Below are 20,421 nucleotides of genomic sequence, written 5' to 3'. Positions count from 1 at the left end.
ATAGTTTTGTCTATTCGATACTTCCTTGACGGTATTCAATTTCTCCCCTTCCTTTCCCTTGCTACCCTGTTCTTGTGGTAGAATTTTATCTGCTATTAATTTAGCTGCCTAGTAATACCACGTGACTGTCTGTGGGCAGTCCTAATTACTGTGTTCATTTGTTTTATCAAACTTATAACTTTTTGGGTTTTATTGACCTTCTGCAGTCTGTTTCTATCATTGCTGTTAATATGTCTATCTGTCACTATTAAATCAAGGAACTTTTCTCTTAGCTCATTTTCTTCTAAACTGAGGGCACATTTTTTTGTTTTCCATTTCCTGTAGGCATTCTATGGAAAGTTCTATAGCATCTTCCTGTGGCACATTCTCCTCAATTTCATCCTGTGCCATCCGTTGCTCTGTCATATGGGAACTCACTGGCCTATCACTCCTCATGATTGACTGCATCAGAGTTGCCACAGTTTCCTCTTCCTTCCCTTGCTATCCAGCTTCAAGTGAGCGTTTATACTGGTTTATTATGAAAGGCTCCAAAATATCTTCATAACTTGTTGCTACCAGTTCAACTGGTTTCTCCTTAATGTGGATGTCCATTACTCTATCCTACTGTGGTGTTTTCTGAGTTAGATTTTCTACACTGAATCCTTCACTCCGCAGGTACTCCATAACCTCAGATTTTATTTCTTTAGTTTCTCCATTACTAATCTCCTTTTCCTCTTTGTCTTATTTTTTTGTATTGTAAAGTTTTCCATGTCTAGATTCCTTTGCCTGTGTTTCTCTTTAGATATCTTTGGTGCTGCTCTTTTTGTATTGGTTAGTTTCACTTTCTACTTTACTTAAATATTACACTGTATTAAATCTCATTCTCTTTCCCATGTCCATATTTCTTCTTCAGATGTCTCTTGATCTTCCTGTTTCTCCTTACTTTGGGAACTCTTTCCATCATGCTGTGATGTAACCTGTGTTAGACCTTCTACACCAAACCCTTCACTTTGCAGGCACTCCATAACTTCAACTTCTATTTTTTTTTTAACTTCTACTTTACTAATCATCTTTTCTACATTTCCTCTTTGTGATGATATTTTTTTTTTATTGTGAAATTTTCTTTATCTAGATGCCTTTGCCTGTATTTCTCTCCGAATATCTTTGGAGCTGCCTTTTTTGTATTCATTAATTTGGCTTTTGACTTTGAATAAATATTGCACCATATCAAATGTCTCTTTCTTTCTTTTTATGTTGTTGTGTCTTTCGGCTTTTCCCGGTTAGGGGTCACCACAGCAAACTCCGGTCCACTAAAGATTGGCAGTAGATTTTTACGTGCCGAGTTGCCAGCCCTGACGCACAACCTTCAACGAAGGTACGCCCATTCACGCACGTCTCCACACAGAAGACGATCTAGCTGAGAATCGAACAAGACAACGTCTTACTGTAAGGCGACAACACTACCGCAGCACCACCACTGCATACTTTTCAAAAATCTCTAGGTATTGTTCTTTATATTTCCCCATTTCCTCAGATGCTTCATTTTCCAAACAGATCAAAGTTTCTTGGTTCATATAATGTTTTTCACAAATCTGATGTATTAATGAACACAGGTTTTTATTTGAGGTTTCTGACAGTTTTTCTTGTGGAAGTATTTTTCTTTCCTCTAATTTCTCTCTTAATCTTTTTGTACGTCTTGTGTCTGAAAATTCTGGGCTATTTGCATTGTACAAACAATACGTAATTTCTTTCTTATCCAAAATAGTCCGCTCTGTTATCTTTATGGCTCTTCTTTGGCCTATCAGTTTCTGTGATTTTTGTGGACTGCTATTTCTTTCTATAACAAGGGGGGCCATGCTCTCCCTGGGCCTGGCCTGGTCCCATTGTAGGAAAGTTTCCAAATTTTGAGGATTCTACACTGTTATTTTTTCCAGTGCTGGTACCAGTGCGCCTACTAGGATTGGGCAGTTTTTTTTTATCCTGGGTCTTGTACACTCCACTATCTTTTTTTTTATTTTTGACCTAGTTTTGTCCATGATATATGCTATATAAAATGCAGTATATATATCAGTGTCGTCTTGGTGAGATTTTGTGAAAAAACAGGGTCCACCTTGTGATGGTACTCACCAAGACTTGAGAATGAATTCAGTTTCAGCACAGGCAGAAAAACTTAGAAGATACACAGATACATACAAAGGAAAAGTACAAAATAAACAATTTATTGATGACCCAAAAAAGTTTTATAAAGAATTGCGAAACAATGTAAAAATACTCTCCTTTGCTTGCTGACTTATCTCTCCATACCCAGCTGGGTGAGTTTATCAATGATGCCCGACTGGGGGATTATGTCAAAAGCTTTGGCTAAGTGTAGGTAGGCTGTATGCACAGATTTGCTCTCATCTAGGGCTTTGGTGACTGTCTCGAAGAAGTCCACCAAATTTAACAGGCATGATCTCCCTTTGACAAAGCCAAACTGGGTGGGGTTTGAGCATTTGGAGAGTACCTGTATCTTTGTTAATAAGGTCCATGATGATTTGTTCCATGGCCTTGTAGATAAGGCTGGTTAGGCTACTAGGTCTGTAGTTCTCAGGGTCCATGGATGCACCCCCTTTTCGAAAAGAGGATGACTAGCCATTTTCCATTCTGCTGGGATGAAACCAGTGCTTAGGCTGTGATTGAAAAGTATGCCCAATAGTGATGCTAATTCCTCTTTTAAGCTATGTAGAACACAGCCCAGAATGTTGTCTGGTCCCACAGAGGCTTTATTTTTGACCTTGGAGAGGGCGTTTAAGACCTGCTCCTTAGAGATACTAGGGGAGGGACAGGTGTTAGGGATGCTTTGGAGTGATGTGGTGGTGACAGGGGAGTGAAGTTTTCATTGAACCTGTCAGCCAGCAGGTTTGCTATATCCATGGGTTCTGAATATATGCAGTACCATTAACTACATGTTCAGTGCAAATCTGGGCCCTACCTTTGAGGTTACGGACGTAACTAAAGAACGCCTTGTGGTTATCCTTAGCTAGAGAAGCTAATTTGGATTTGTAGTTATCTTTGGAGGACTTCACAACAAGTCTTATTTGCTTGTTTTGTTGAGGAGGGAGTGTTTCCAGTTTTGAGACTGTTCCTTCCTACTCTTAGATAGCAATTTCTTTCTCCTATTGTTTAGCCTATTAATGACAGTTGTCCACCAGGCAAGTTTGTTTCTCCTTGAAGATCTTGCTTTGGTTCAGTCAGGTATGTCAGAGGCAATACAATTGTACAGGTGCTCGTATAACACACTGGTGTACAACTCCGCATAGGTGTCTGTTCCATCTGTTGGGGGAGGGGCTGTGAAGCTATTTATGCTGTCACATAAGAGGGTGTAATTGTCCTTGGAGAAGTTTTTTATTCTAGTTGTTGGTAAAGGGGGTCTTGTGTTATAGTTACTTCTAGCGGGACTGATTTGTGGTCAGATTTCATCAGGGGTATCCACACATTGGTGGTGGTTCAGTGGTCTCCCATGTTGGTGAGCAGCAGATCCAGGATGTTTGAGTGAGCCCCTTGTGGGTGTGTCAACCAGCTGGTCCAGGGCATTAGAGTTAACGAAGTCCAAGAGCCTTTGGGCAAGTGAGTTAGAACACGTCTAATTTACCCAGTCAATGGATGTGTAATTAAAGTCACCCAAAACCAGGGTGTTTGGTTGTATCTTGATAGACTCAAGTAGATTCAAGTAGGCTGAATGGATGTCCTGATTCATAGAGGGGATCCTATAGCTGCAGTGACCAGAAGAGGAGGGGTCTTACCCGCAGTCAGTTGCACCATGAGTAATTCAAGGGAATCGTGCTGTTTAACCAATGTTGTCCCTTCAGACTTTATTCCCTCTTTTGCTTCCACAGGATTACATGGTGTCTCTGGATCTCAAGGATGCTTATCTCAATATTATGATCCATTCCCTTTTCAGGACGTTTTTACATTTCTCTGTTGCTACCTGACATTTTCAGTTCTCTGCTTTGCAATTTGGCCTTTCTACTGCCCCAAGGGTATTCACGAAATGCTTCGCTCCTGTCATTGCTTTTTGCAGGATTCATGGGATCCAAATATTTCCTTACTTGGCCGACCTCCTGCTTCAAGCATCCTCTCTAGAGATCCTGTTGCAAAATCTTCATTTTGCCATTTCCCTTCTGCAAAGCCTGGGATTCACAATAAACTTCAAAAGTCTTTTCTGACTCACCCTCAGAACCATGTTTTTCTGGGTTCATACTAGATGACCGAAGATGCATTCTATCAAATGCGTCTTGGTCGAACTTAAAACAATGAAAAGGCAAAATAGCGAAGCGACTTTTAAGCAAATTTTTTCCCGGGGATAAAATTTGCTTGGCCACTTCCATTACTTTGCTTTTTTCGGCACTGTAGTGCGATCTCGGAGTTGGTATATTTAAGTAGGGGGGGTGTGGAGGGTGTGGGGGTATATTTAATTAGGGGGGTGTGGAGGGTGTGGGGGGTAAAGCCCCCCACTTGATGTATTCTTTCAATTTTTTTTCTTTCTTTTTTTGGAACAACGATTTTTTTTTCCCTTGGAAAAACAATCGCTGTTCTAAGCTTTTGAGATTGTAAGCTTTCGCTTACATGGGGTCGATTATTCATCGTTCGCTTTTTTAAGCGTTCGATGATATAATATAGACCCGTTTTTCTGGGGTGCAGGATTCAGATGGTATCTACACTGACATCCCTTCCTCCTTCCAAGGCCTTGACACTCGCTTCCCTTTCTCAAACTATTCTTTCTCTGGCTTCGGTTACAGCCAGGGAGTTTCTGAGAGTTCTGGGATTCTTGGCATCCACCATCCCTATGCTCCCTCTGGAAAGTTTCAGTGGTTCCTGAAGTCAGTTTGGCTTCAACATGTGCATCCCATAGAATTTGTAGTTCCTCTTCTACCTTGTCTCAAGAAGGAACTTCACTGGTGGATCCAGCAGTTCTGTCTAAATCCAGGGCTCCCTTTCCATTCCCCTCTTCCCTCTCAGGGCCTGTTCACAGGCGCTTCAGATGTGGGATGGGGAGCAGCTTTTGACTCCCTAAATGTGCAGGGGGTGTGGTCACCTCCTCAACAGAAAGAGTACATCAGTGTCAAAGAGATGAGATCTCTTCTACTGGTGCTTCAGGCTATTCATCCTCATTTCTCCTTAGGCCCTCTCAAGGTATTTACAGACAATACAACAGTGATTTGGTATGTAAACAAACAAGAGGGAATCTTCTTTGCCATTTGGCACTCCTGGTGTGGGATCTTGCTGTCCAGTGTCAAGTGACTCTTCAGGAAGTTTATATTCCCTCAGGTCAAAACATTGTGGCAGGCACTCTGAGCAGGTCCTTAACTCACTCACACGAATGGATGCTTCTCAGGGATGTGTTTCTGGACGTTGTCCACCAGTGGGGTACTCTTCAGATAGATCTATTTGCCTTCCCTCTGAACAGATAACTTTTTGTGTTTTGTGCCAGTGTCCCAGATCCTCTGGTTTGGAAGGTGGACTTCCTTTGTTTTTCTTGGAAGGGGATGTTTCTTTATGCTTTCCCTCCCCTTCCCCTAATTCCAAAAGTCCTGTTCAGAATTCAACAGGATGCTCCCAAAATCTTGTTGGTGACTCCCTTTTGGCCAAGACAGCATTGGTTCCTTCTTCTGCATTTAGCCAAGGGCAGTCATCACAAGTTACCTCACCAGGTGAACCTATTCAGACAAGATAAGGGATCTCCCATCCATCTCCACCTGTCTACTTTTCAGCTGACATTGTGGGTGATAGGATTTTGATTTCACACGGACACCTTTTTTCTGTGGATGTGATCAGGGTCCGAACCCCAGTACTGGGAAATCTTACTTATCCAAATGGAAGAGGTTTGCTGTTTGGCGTATTTCTCGTAACCTGGATCCACTTTCAGTAGATGATCCTTTGGTTCTCTGTTATCTTTGTGATTTGCTCGATGCTGGGGTTGGCTTATTTTTCTGTTAAGGCCCACTTGTCTGATATATATGCTTGTCTGCCTTTATCTCCTCCTTTAGCTTGTAGATTTGAGGCTAAACAATTCTTAAAAGGCATCCTTATTAGACCTCCCAGGAAGCCTGTTCCTCCTCCCTGGGATCTTAATTTTGTTTTGGAAAAAATTACTCTGGCTCCTTTTCAGCTTGCAGCGTCAGGCTCTTTAGAGACATTGCTCTTGGAAAACTGCTATTTTGTTAGCCCTTATTTCTGCCAGACAGGTGTCTGAGCTTCAAGCCTGTATGGCTTGACCTCCTTTTTTTGGTGTTTCATAAGGAGAGGGTGTCCTTGCGTACTAATCCTCCTTTTATGCCCATGGTGGAGAATGAGATGTCCTTTAATCAGTCTGTTCATTTGCCCACTTTTTTTCCCTTCTGCACAGTGTGGTAGTGAGAAGGTGCTGCACATGTTAGATGTGCATAAACAACTCTGATTTTATTTAGATAAGACTATTAGGAAATCTGATCAGCTGTCTGTTTCTCTTCATCCCAGGTGCTTGGGATTAGCTGTATCCAAGCAAACTATTTATTTTTGGATCTTGAACTTTTCTGCCCAGCAGTGGAGAAATGATAGCCAGCCATTGAGCCTCAAAATCCTACAAGAGGAATGCTGTTTGGCTGCAGGAAAGCTGTGAAGGGCTTGGTGGCTAAATTGTTGATTTTCTATGGACTACTCATGCTGTCAATGGCCTGGGTTCATGGAAGGTGCTCTACAGCTCAGGAAGCTGTCCAGCTGTTATATTATGTGCAGGGTACAAACCATGTAGCTAAGGCTACTGCAGCAGTGATCAAATGATGAACATCCGGGGATCCATAGTAGTTTATTTCTTCCTATTTAATGACAAAGGTATTACTGAAAGCAGAAGAAGAAAGGATTAATTGTATTCATTTAGCTCCATTCTGGACAAGAAAATTGAAATAATGTGTTGACAATATATTAACATCATCATCTGTTGAAAGACATGTTGGTTTGACAGCAAGGGAAGTTGGCCATCTGTCTTTCAATTCACTACACCTCATAGCTTGTGTGTTGTTTGTAATTTCTAATGTTGTGATATTAGAGTACTTTAATAAGAGGCCAGATTAGCTACCACTTAAGGATGTTCATTCTGTCATTTCTTTTATGATGCCTGCTTTGTACCTTGTTCAGGAGGAATCGGGGCCTGTTCCAACAAGCTGTGGACATAATCAGACCAGTTCTGCCTGGGATGCCAATCCATTGCAGTATGCATGCAAATAGAGTCACGTTTACAGTTTTCAGGATCATCATTTTGATATAGCTGTATGATTTTAGGATGTTGGAGGAAACCAGAGACCTCCGATGAATGTCCATTATAACACAGGAAAGGCAACCGGAACAGAGAAAAAGAAGGCACCCCTGCTAAAAACAAAGCTGAGGAGCCAAGCAGTGCACCACTTTGCCACTTGTCTGTTTAGGCAGTCCCTTTAAAATAATTTTATCGACTAACATTTATGTATCACTTTTTCAGGGAGAGTATTACAATTTACTCCCTGTTGTAATTTCAAAACTCATAACTGCAAGTCCTGAAGTTAAAGAAAAAAAATGTAGGACAGCAGCAAATAATAAATGTTGAACATCACTGTTTCCCTGTATTTTATTTTTTTTTCAGAGGGACACAGCCTCCCTGCATCCCCCAATAACTTCCTGAACTTGTAAGGGCTTGCCATACCTTGAAAAAAGGAAGTATTCTGTGAAGGTGCTGTACCAGACTTGTATAGAACTCTGCATTTTCACTGGGAGATATGTTTCCACCATTTATAGGAAGCCCACATACTCAAATGCATTCTTGCATTTTGACAGTTTTCACCCCCTCCCCAGAAAAAAGCGGTGGTCAAAGGACAATTTGTCAGAGCTGCAAGGATGGTCTCTGATTTTGATTCCTTTCTTGGGGAATGTAGTCTTTTGGAAGACATGTTTATAAAGAGGGACTACCCTGCAGCTTTTGTAGAGTAAATTAAAAAAGTAGTAGTGGTTAAGAGACAACTGGGTATTTATTCACCCATATTGGTTGGAAATTTGTTCTGTTACTAGTAACGCTACATTCAACAGGGAAGGAAATGGGACAGAAGTAACTAACAATGTTAGTTTTAGACTGTCCTTTATTTCCAGATAAAATTCAAGAGATCTTACAAAAGAACTGGGGTATTCATACTGGGGATGGTGAGGTTGGAGGCAAAGTTAGCACAAAACCTTCTATTGTGTGGAGAAGGGGGGGCTCGACATTAAAAAGTTGGTGGAAAGACCTATAATCGAAGTTGACAATGCTCAAGTCAGGTGTATGTACCATTTTTGTAAATTCATTTATGTGGAGGAACTGTTTGAAATTAATGGTTTCAGCTTTATGATAAAAGGACATTACAACTGTAACAGTACCGGGGTAGTTTATGGGGCATTGTGTCAGTCATGTCCTGCCTTTTATATCGACAAGACTAAGCGGATGTTTAAGCAACAGATATATGAACATAATTATGACATACGGGTAAAAAAAAACTACAAATGCACTTTATAGGCACATCCTGGAATTTCCTGAACATTATTTTAAATTCATTGTGATTGAGCAGGTCAAATGGAATAAAAGGGGTGGACCTTGGCAGTTGTTTCTGGAAAATCGTGAACTTTACTGAATATTAAGTTTAAATGCTGTGGGTTTTCCTGGTTTAAATGAACTAGCATCTATTGTTTGTGTACTAAAAATGAAGGCACAACTTAGATTTGGTTATTATGGTTCTTCACATAATGATATATATATATATATATATATATATATATATATATATATATATATATATATATATATATATACACACACATATTTATGGTTTTAAGGTTTTAAATTTATGTTTTAAGATGTTGCATAATGTGATTTCCTTTCCTTTTTTTTTTTTTTTTTTTTTTGCACATTTACTGTTGATTTTAATCAGTTAATTAACCTGGGGTGGATCATGTGACATGGGAAGGATTTTTTAACTTTGCTTTTCAGTTCATTTTTTATCTGATGAAGTCTTGTAATGAACTTGACGAAAGCGCTTATGGTTATTTGATTTAATAAAACAGTGGTGGACCTACTCCTGGCTTCCTGCTTTCCTTCGTGTTTTTCATCATGGCAGTGTGCTGGATGAATATTTTGCCTAGTGTCAGGAAAACATGGATGCTGGCTCAAATGATTATTTGGCAGCCATTGCCTTTACAGTTAGGTTTTATCTTGTGTTTGCCATCAGAGCAGGGTGCTACGCTTTTGCACAGGAGTGCATCTAACAGCAAAAGCATATGTTGCTGTGTTTCGTTGTGCATGTAAATTGAGAATGCTGGAATCCCCAAGTAGGTAGTATAGTGAACAGTGGTGCTGAAAACTGTGGCAGTATATTGCAGGCTATTCAAAGAGAGACAGCTGGAAGGAGGACATTTATTATGAATCCAAAGGACACTTCAGTCATCTACTGTTAGGGTATCTACAGAGATGTACTGTATTTTCTTGTCCTAGTGTTCACAACTTGGATGAGTAGCATACTGATGTATTAATCCAGGACTTGGATGAATGTTTAGTTTGCATTCTGTGGGCATCTGAGAGAAGTACAATGGTGGTGGTGGTGTAGTTCTATTCTGGAGTCCGTGTCTTACTCACAGAAGCCCTGTTTGCTGATGTCGTAAAAGGTTTTGTAATAGTAATCCATGACCCACCTCTCTGACTATGACTTTTCATTTGAGGTCTAGACTTTGTACTTGTACTACATACACAACATATTTTGCTTTTAAACTTGGTTTCTATTTTCACATATCTAGATTCTTAAATGGATACTGCAAAGCTGTGCTTTGGGATACTTATTTTATCTGTTTGCAATAACTTGTGACTAATTTTATGCAAAAGAAGTCATATATACAGACATTACAGCTTCTTTACTCAAAATTAGGACAGATTGCTCTTATTTAAGCCTGCAGTCCATACTCTGCTTGTTTAGTCAGGTCGAGTTACAACTTAACCAAAAAGAAAGTTACATTAAAGCAGTTCGATCCAAAATGACCAACACACCAAAATCAAATAAAAAAATCAAACTCAGGATCAAGGCTCTATCTTGCCAAAAAACAACTCGCCAACCAAACACTGTGTGCGGTGGAATCCTTTATTACAAAAGTGTAGTAGACAGTAAAAATAACAATAACTTTCTAAAACAGGAAACGCTCTCTAACACTTAGTATTGCATCGTTTTCTTCCTATAATGAGGACTTCTTCAGTAATTTCTATATAGTGTCTCGCCACTCATTTTACATTATATATAATTTTCTGAAGTCCTTATTATAGGATGAAATGCTGTAATACTAAGCGTTAGAGAGTTTTATGTTTTAGAGAGTTATTATTTTCTTGTCTACTACACTTTTGTAATAAATGATTCCACTGCACACAATGTTTTGTTGGAGAGTGTTTTTTGACAGGATAGTCAGAGTGGAAAGTCCTGGCTGCAAGTGCGATGATTTATTTTGATTTTGGTGCGTTACCTTAATGCAGAAAATGCTCAGGCAGTGGGTTTTGGAATAACAACATGAATGAAACAAATTCCATGTCACTGATATCTTGGAGAGTGGATCTGTAAAATGTACATCTTTATTTAGATATTTAAGTCTTTGGCTGCATGCAGCACTGAAGCTTTGAAATCACGTGATTAAACTAAAAAAATTTCAGTCGACTACTGAACAAGGAGGGAGCTCACCTGAGGGAGACTTTCAGCCAGGCAACTGTAGAGGTTGTTTCCTTGTGATGCCCCTGCCACTCTGCTTCTGCTGTTTGAAAGAGAAGCCCATGTCCCTGCAATCTTGGGGACTGGCTTCACCCCCTGCAAGATGAGGGTGGTTCACATTTAAGAATGGAGCTTATTATTTGTAGACTGGAGAACTAGTCTTATTGTCCTCCTTCCTGATGTCATTTCATCTGTGGTGCAGTTCATTAGGAGTTTGATTCATTCTGCTCAAATCAATTTTATCCATTACTATCAAACCACCCCCTTATCTGGTTTCATCACCCTGATAGTATGGTCATCTCACAAATCTTTAAACAATTGTTTTTCTCTATTTAAATTTTCAAATTCGTATTCACTTTTTCTGCACAAGATATTGTGTATATCAATCTCGCAAACTTTCTCAAACTGCTGGATGACACTATGCGGGGGGGGGGGGTGTTAATATACTCTGCTTATACAAAACATTGTTATACCCAGCACTGTTAGCCATGATTACACTTAAATTCATTTTACGACAAAACAACTTTAAGTCGACTATACTTTCTACAATGTTCGCTATTTTTACAGGAACAAAAGATAGTCCCTTTGACCATATGTTCCCATGCTCGACAGTCAAATTCTTCTGGGAATAATTAAACAGTTTAAAGTCTCTATCATTGTTGAAAACAATGGTATATGGCACAAGACCACAGCCAAAATTGCCTCCGTCATCGATAGATGCAGTTAACATTGCTTCTGCTTCTTCGGCTTCACTCCCTCTCATCTGTATTGGTCCTCCTGACCATTCATATCTCTCTTTCTCCTTGTTGTGGATTCGCTCGGACCTGCATATCCCACCATGCTCTAAAGTGGCGTCCTGGCCGTTTCCATAACCCACTGACGACATGTCATCATTTCCTGCATTCTGAGACACCGCCACTTGTCTCACTGCACTGTTCAAGTTCCTATTACTGTCATCATGGTAACCAGGCGTCTGTGGATACGCCCTTTTATTGGAATACTGGCCCAAGTCTCTATTCAGTTTTTTGATTTTGTATTGAAAATGTCTGTTAGATTGTTGGTCAATCCTTGGAAACAAATTATTATAATTAGTCTCATAGTTGGAAAATAAAAGGTCACCACGTATTTTTCTGTCAAGCTCATCAGTGGATTTAGATAAAGTCTCAATTTCAAAGCCGTTGTATTTGACCATAATGTTTAAAATTTCACAGCTAGTCTTATCGAATAGTTCGTACAATTCAGTTAACATCTCAGGCTTATTTTCAACCCCATTCAGATACCGCCATACCCTGAGACCCTTAGGTATACATTTCAGCCGGATACATTCAGTCAAATATACATTCTCTGCTTGCAGTCTCTTATATTGAAAGAGCTGCTGATCCAAAGACCGTAACAATTCAGCTAAACAAGGTGTTTGCTCATGGGAATCCACACCCGTAACATCTATGTTCACCTCCGCTTGTCCATCGATAGTATGTTTATTCAGTTTCCATTCATCTAATAATTGCAGACTGCTAAAATTTAACACACTTGTTCTCTTGAATTGCTCTGGCTCTGTTGTGTTAACAGTATCCCCAGGCTTGATTTCAAAGAATCGTTTACACCTGTGTTACCAGCCATAAGATGAGACAACTGATTGTTGATGGATTTTACTTATTCCAAAAGCACTGACAAACTCACACCTCCCTGAGTGTTGATAGTATCCAAAGAACTGCTTGTCCTGGGAGAAGACATTAAACCAACACTGATAAAATGAACATTGACCAACCATAAAAAATAGAACACAACCCACGACAACAGTTAAAGGAACGACCAAAACCAAGCAGAGAATCTTGTCAGCAACCAGTAACAAATAATCCAATATTCCAACAGTTCGAATAGTCTTTTATTGTATGATATTCCACAGAGTTTAGCACTTTCATTCACATTGGAACTTCATCAGAACTCATTTGATAAAAAGCACAACACATTTAAATACCTTCCTGTTCAACAGTTAACAAATCACATACCCTTTTCAACCAATAAAACTTATTTAAAATTTATTTAACATGTAATCATTTCAATTTAAGCACAGGGAGCAGGGACAAAGTGTCATTTAGCCCTGGGTGGTGAGTTGCATTTAGAATAATCTGCCACTTTAATTCCGCCAAGTCTAAATGCCCATCAACCATGCTAAGTCTAAATGCTCATCAACCATGCTCCCTTGTGCATCCTTCACCAACTTTTCCACTACCATGAATTTAAAACTATGGGAAGAATTCATGTGAATGTGTCTATAAAGCATTACTTGACTTACAGTTCTTAATATCAAAAGAATGCTTGTGCGTACCATCATGCAACCTTCTCTTCATTTTGACTGTTTAAAAACTTGAACAAAGGCTGCACACAGCAATATAGACTACGTTCTTCGTCTCACAGTTGAATCTCCCATTTATATAATATGTGGTGTTTCTCACAATAAAATGATCATTACACAATATGCTAGAACATTGCAAACATGTTTCACATCTCTTAGTAGCATTCATTTGTATCCTATTAACATTTTGAGAGTGCTTCCCTTCCAGTCTTTGTTTGAAGGAAGGATACTCGCTTTCTAAAAACAAATGTTGGTTTTACACCCACTTTTTCTGTCACCTTACTGTACACATCCACATCACTAGCAATAATACACCAATTCTTTTCAGTAACATTTCTGATGCTTACGCTATCCAAACTCTAAGTAAAAATATAACCTGTATTACAATTTCTCTCTGTTACTGGCCATCGAGATCATATAATCAGTGTCCTGTAATGGTAAAAATACCCCATTTTGCCTTTTTCTCACAACTTCATTCTTAGTCTCAGCCAGGAACTCTGGTGGATAACCCCTTCTTATAAAAGACACAGTGTGATGATTGCAGATGTGTTGGTTTTCCTGATGCATGTTGGGAGATTTGCCTCCACCAGGTGTCATTTGTTTAGCAGGCTTTTTTAATGTAGCCTCTCTCAGCTTATTATTTTGGATGATTTGATCCACATTCCTGATCATTCAGCTGTATGTATGCATCTGCAGTTATTCTCTACAAGCATTACATGCATCTGTAATATTGTTATATAGTATTATTGAGTTATTGACCTTTGCCTAGGTGGGGGCTGAAATGGGTCCTTGGGGTCAGGCCATTCAGCTAGGTAGCAAACAAAAATAAGCTTCTGTGTGTGTACCTCTTTGCTGGGAAATTGGTAATGATTTACATTATTCAAGTTAATTTTTGAGAAAGACTTTTTGTCGTGAAACAAGAGTTTAGGGAATTATATTTTGCATTTCTTCAAAAAATGTGTTTAATTGTAATGAAGGGGGATAGTTCCTACGTACAGTGCATGCTCCCATTACACTGCAGAGTAATAGATTGAACAGGTGCAGCTTGTTACCTAATCCAGATCGTGAAGACAAAGCACATTTCACCTGTTGTTAAGATGAGTACTTTACATAACTGTACAGTTTTACCAGCATCTTACTATGTAACACAGTTGAATGATGAATCAGACTGTGCTTCATTGCGTTTCCACCTGAGATAAGTCATTAGAATTGTTTAAAACTGCAGCAGCTGTTCAATTATTTTAAACCTTGTGGTTTGCAGTAAGGGGAATTTATTCTCAGATAAGGATTGGTGACTACGTGGCTCTACCTTCATGGAAGGTATACTATTAACCTAACAATTCTAAGCCAGATCATAATAAAAGATTGAAAAAATTCAAATGGCAGGAAATTCAAGCTATGTTATTTTGAGTAACCATTTGAGATTCCAAGTGCACATCCCTGAATAGTGAAAATGATTGACCAAAAAGCAGTATATGATGGCGTTGGAGTTGGGTCTGTATACGTTTGGGGATGTGAAGGATTGTATAGAGGCTTGCCCTGCTGTGCAAAAGTCAGCTTTAAAGGAGAACAGCAAATTTCAATATTCGCTATCTCCTGTATTTTTTTGGACTGTTCTTTTTTTCATAATTCCATAACTCGCACTTACTGTTCTCGGAATTACATTAGGAACCAATTGTTTTTGCTAAAGAAAATTGCATAATAAGCTTGATTTGCATGTCAGATGTTTTAGTATAACAAAGATTTTTTTTTTTACACTATTTCCAGTGTAGGTTCATAGACAACTTTTTATAACAAACTGTTAGTGCTTTGCATTAATTAATTGTGTTCCTTTCTTGTTTTTCAAGTTCCTGGAGGATGGGAAACTCAGTATAGTTGCTGCTCAGCTCCTGTTGGATCACAAGGTTGCCAGCTTGCTAAGGTGAGTGTGGACTGGAAAGGCTGAATTCTGGGTTTAAGCATTAATATGTGATGCACTTTGGATAGCAGCGCATAATGCCATGGCTGCACATCGCCACAGTCATCAGTTTGTTACAGTTATTCGTAAGATCATAGGAGGTTACTAGACTAATGACCCTAGTGACCTTATAAGCCTAGTCAAGTTTTACCCTTATTTCAATAATCGGCACCTATCACCCTTGTCCAAGAGGGACATAGTTGGAACCCCTGTGGTAAATTTATGGTTTCCCATCCAATCGTTCAGATTGCATTTGAAGAGGGCCAATGAGATGCTCTGTTTGACATGAAGTGGGAATCTGTTCCAAAGGTGTGGTAACCCCTGGAAGACAAATCTGTCCATCCAGCAAGTTCTATTAATGTCACATAGCAGGTTAAGGCCTTTAGTGTGAGTAACTAGTGTACCATTTGACTTGCGGATATTCAGCATTTCCAATAAGTAGGGTCAACAATTGCTTAATTTGCAAGACAGAGAGTGCCTCTGAGTAGTCTGTATGAAACAGAATAAAGTGACAGTGATTTCAGACGATCCTAATAGGACAGATGCTGAAGACGAATTTTCCTTGTAAGAAACCTTTGTGGTCTCTGCAATTGCTGCAGGTGCTTAGAAAGGTACATAACAAAAGGGGCATTATACATAATTATTGGCCTGATGAGGGAAGGGTACAGGGAGGTTAAAACTTCTTTTTTTCTGGAGGCAATGCCCTTGCTTATGAGATGAGCAATATAAAATGCTCTTCTTACCACTGTGGAGACATGATGATCAAGGGTATGGTTGCTGTCAACCTGTGTGGCCAGGTCTCTCACCACTGAGCGCATACTTAGGGTGGTGGTGTTGAATGTGGAAGTTAGCAGGAACATCGCTCTTACTGAAAGGGAATATAATACATTTTTTTTGCATTGACTTTAAGGCCATGAATTTGGCACCAATCATTAGTTGTATAAGATCCTCTTGTAAGATGTTGGCACTGGAGATTCTATGACAATTCCCAGTTTGCAGTCATCATCAAACTTTTATCAGCCACAATCCTTCAGTTTTTAGCTTGTACTTTGGAGAAATAGATTCCAAACAGTAGAGGTCCCAGGACTGATCCATGTGGAACACCACTGGTTACAGGTCTGCTGTTGGAGGTGGATTCCCCTATTTTGACTATATGGGTTCTGTCAGTGAGCCAGTTAGTGACCCATCTAATGATGTACGGCTTGATACCTAGCTGGGTGAGTTTGTCAATTATGCCTGAGTGGGGGATAATGTCAAAAGCCATGGCTAAGTCTAAGTAGGCTGTATGCACAGATTTTTTCTCATCAAGGGCCTTTGTGACTGTCCCGAAGAACAGGCATGATCTCCCTTTGATAAATCCAAATTGAGTAGGGTCAAGTGTTTTGAAATTGCCAGTATATTTGCTGATAAGGTCCATGATTCCCCCCATGGCCTTGCAGATAAGGCTAGTCAGGGTAATAGGTTTGTAGTTGCTGGGGTCAGTGGAGACACCACCTTTGTGCAAGTGGATAACTGTGGCCTTTTTTCATTCAGCTGAGATGAAGCCAGTGCTTAGACTATGAAGAGGGTACCCAGTGATGTTGTTAATTCTTGTTTGAGCCCATGTAGAATGCAACCTGGGATGTTATCAGGTCTCATGAATGCTGTGATTTTGACCTTAGAGAGGGTATTCATGACCTGCTCTTTAGAGATGTAAGGTGGAGGACAAGTGGTAGATATGTCTTGGGGTAAGTGTGGTGGGGACAGGGGAGTGAGGTTTACACCGAACCTGTTGGCTAACAGGTTAGCAATGTCCACAGCCTCGATGTATGTGGTATCAACTACCAGTTCAGCATAAAGCTGGGCCTTTCCTTTTAGGTTATGCACATAACTAAGGAGCGCCTTATGGTCGTCCTTAGTTGAGGAAGCTAATTTGAATTCGTAATTGGCTTTGGAGGACTTCACGAGAAGTCTTATTTGTTTGTTTTAGCTGAGGAGGGCGTGTTTCCACTGTCTAGATCACCTTCTTGTAGTTGTATCAAGAAAATACCCACAGTGGGTCATTAAAGAATAGTATATAACTGACATGGGGCAGATGAGTAAAAGTGGCCACAGGACAGAAGGCATAAGGCCGTTAGCTTTGGCTTCACTTCAGCAGTCTGTGTACTAGATGGAATTTGTATGAGGATCTGTTTAATGTAGTGATGTAATAGTACTTTGTGTGTGTGTGTGTGTGTGTGTGTGTGTGTGTGTGTGTGTGTGTGTGTGTGTGTGTGCGCGTGTGCGCGTGTGTCTGTGTCCAGTACGAACTCCAAAGCCTTTCACTCTTTGGTTGCTGGGTAGTTTGTGGCTGCCCAGATACCTTGTAAAGAATAAACACATTATCAGAAAATTAATGTATGGATTATTCTAAGCTATATAGGTTATGTCCTGCCAAGGATGTAACAGCCTGCCAGCTAACAGAACTTCAGGGCACTTTCCACATGTCCAGACTGTCTGGCTGCTTGAGCCAAGCTGATTAAAGTACAAGTTTGTACAGCAAGCAATTCAGAGCTTTACTGCGGCCACAGAGTATGCTCCTCTGAAACTTTCCAGGATCTTACATCTTTCGGTTTGCTTGGCTGTTCCTTTGCGGAAAAAACAACTTCCTTTATTTATTTTTTTGTTTATTATTAATACTTTCCTCTTCTGGAAAGTTTTTAAAGCTAGGAGTTTCTGTTTTAATGGACTGTCGCAAGACTGATCTGTACTTTTAAAAAGGTGCTCTCTTTTTTTTCCTGTCAGTTTTAAAAGTTGTTTAAAGCACCTGTAAACCAATTTTCCTGTGGATAAATTGTGTTTATTTTACTTTGTGGAGATGGCAGAGTTTTTAAAGTGATTTTTGCTAAGTTTGTTTTTGAAAAAAAAAAAAAGACTTTTAATTTGCTGCTTGCTTTTCCCAGAAAAGAGCCACCATTTTCGGCTTGATCATGGAGCAGTCTGGTGGTCCCACAGTCTGTCTTTCTTCAGCCAGAAAAAGAAAAAGTTAAGCAAACAACCTTTGCCATCACAGCAGGCTAGCAATTTGTTTCAGTATATATATACATATGTATATATGGAGTGCGGGGAGTGCCTTCTGTGTGGAGTCTTCATGTCCTCCCCGCGGTTAGGTGGGCATTCGAAAGACGTGCGTAAATGGGCGTGCCTTAGTTGAAGGTTGAACATCGAGCTGGCACCTCTGTGTTTGTCAAAGTGTACTGCCAATCATTAGCGGACCGGAGTTCTGCTGTGGTGTGACCCCTAACTGGGAAGCCAAAAGACAACAGCAACATATATATATATATATATATATTACTAAAGGTAGGTACAGAAACATGTATGACAAAATGCAGAAACCAAGTACCAAGACCACCACAGCAATAAACATAAACAAAATAGTTTAATAAAGTAATAAAACGTAAATATAAGACAAGTGCTTTTGGGTAAAAACCCTTTTTTATGTTTAAAAATTCTAAGATTCCATGATTTCTTAAAAGTATCTTTCAGCCAATCACATAAAAATGTAAATGAATAGTATCATTCATTAAAACATTATTGGTTGAACTAAAAGGTCTCCATCCATTCATAATGTTTGCATTTTAACTTACTATTCTGCCTCCGTTGGTCAAGAAAGAGATGTCAAGCAACCAATGAACAGCACAGACACACTCTCCAGTCAATGGCACTGTACAAAAACACGATACATTCTAAAAACCAAGGCATACTCATTACATAATAAGCAGGAACTGCCCATCTATTGGTTGCAAATCAGATCCTCAGCAAAACAAAAATCAGTCTAATCCACTCCCCTTGTATGTTCACGTCAAACCACCATTGTTAGCAGAAAAAATCAAAACCAGATAGGCAGGTACAAAAAGGATCTGTGTTTCAGATAGAGATGCACTAGCCATGAACCAGATAATGTTCTTAAAGTATAAATCTTTAACATGCTCACTATACATAGCTGCCAAGCTCGAACTGAAAATTCAAATCACTACATGCATCAAAACACTAGACATAGGAGTGTGTGTTTGTGCTGTTCATTGGTTGCTTGACATCTCTTTCTTGACCAATGGAGGCAGAATAATATGTAAAAAGAAAACACTATGATTGGATGGAGACCTTTTAGTTCAGCCAGTAACAGTTCAATGAATGATATTATTCATTTACATGTTTATGTGATTGGCTGAAAGATCACTTTTTTTCAGAAATCATGGAATCTTAGAAGTTTTAGAATTGAAAAAGGGTTTTTACCCAAAAGTGCTTGTCTTATATTTACGTTTTATTGCTTTATTAAAGTATTGTGTTTATGTTTATGCCTGTGGTGGTCTTGGTATTTTGTTTCTGAGTTTTTATATATATTTATGCAAATTTTATATATATATATATATATATATATATATATATATATATATATATATATATATATATACAGTGTGTGTGTGTGTTTGTAAAAGAGAAAGGAAGATCTGGGTCATCCAAACTTTAGTGAATGCAAGAGGAGTCCGTAATTGTTTGTGTTTAGTGTGTTTTACTTGAATTATATACAGGTGTTTCAACAGGCAGGTGACAGTGAGTAGATGAGACTTGCACAGAAGGTACTCAAGTTTATGTAGAAGATCATTTCTTAACCTTTGTCCAGCTTTGGCTCAAGTCATAAAGCATCTAAGATAACACTCTTGTGGTCTCTGTGTTGTCCATCCTTTCATAAGGACTATTAAAATCATCTAGTGCTTCGTGGCCTGTATGCCAGGGGGCTGTTACTTAGAACCAGTCTCTCTGGTGGAGTGGATATCCTGGCAGTACAATCCTTCAGCCACAGTTGCTCCTCAGTTTCTACTGAGCTTGTGGCAAAGTGCTTTTATACAGTCCTCTTTTTCTGTTTTGTTGGTCCTTGGAGCTGTCTGCCATTTGTTGCAGTCATCACTCCCTGTTATATTGACGGGTTGTCTCTTTGCAGGTGATGGATATGCGTTTGGCTTTGTGAAGAACTCTAGCTAATGTAGGAGAACACAGAGTTTGGAGCCTTTGGATCCTTATGGAGAAAGGTTGCATTGGAGCTTCTTTGGGGTGGCTAGTGATTGTTTATTCACCTCAGGCTGTACGACTCTGTCTGCATCCAGAACATTTTCTTTTCAGACTGCAAAACATATTACTATGGTACCTGAGCAAACGTGACAGAGCGAGTTGCACGTGTAAGGGAGCAATTTATCAGACAGCATATTCTGGCCTGATACATGTCTGTAGCACTGGTTCACATTGAAGGAGAATCTAAGTCAATATCAAGACCCTGACCATGGATATCAGAATTCACCCAGAATGTACTAAAGCTATCTTCAACTGCTGGTGTCTTTTGTCACTAGAACTCTCCGTGGGAT

General features: G+C 39.4%; 1 protein-coding gene across 3 annotated transcripts in view; it reads left to right on the top strand.

Moving 5' to 3' along the window:
- Positions 1–20,421, top strand: part of REXO1 (RNA exonuclease 1 homolog) — a 1,211,359-nt gene that overhangs the window by 864,858 nt on the left and 326,080 nt on the right. For all 3 annotated transcript variants that reach the window (XM_044053970.1, XM_044053969.1, XM_044053971.1), the window contains exon 11: positions 14,937–15,010. In XM_044053970.1, coding sequence (XP_043909905.1) covers positions 14,937–15,010 — 74 coding nt within the window. The remainder of the gene's footprint in view (positions 1–14,936; positions 15,011–20,421) is intronic.

The sequence above is a fragment of the Protopterus annectens genome, chromosome 13.part0, assembly GCF_019279795.1.
Source record: "Protopterus annectens isolate FY-2018-M chromosome 13.part0, PAN1.0, whole genome shotgun sequence".
Taxonomy (NCBI): Eukaryota; Metazoa; Chordata; order Ceratodontiformes; family Protopteridae; genus Protopterus; species Protopterus annectens.
This window is presented reverse-complemented; position numbering and strand designations above follow the sequence as displayed.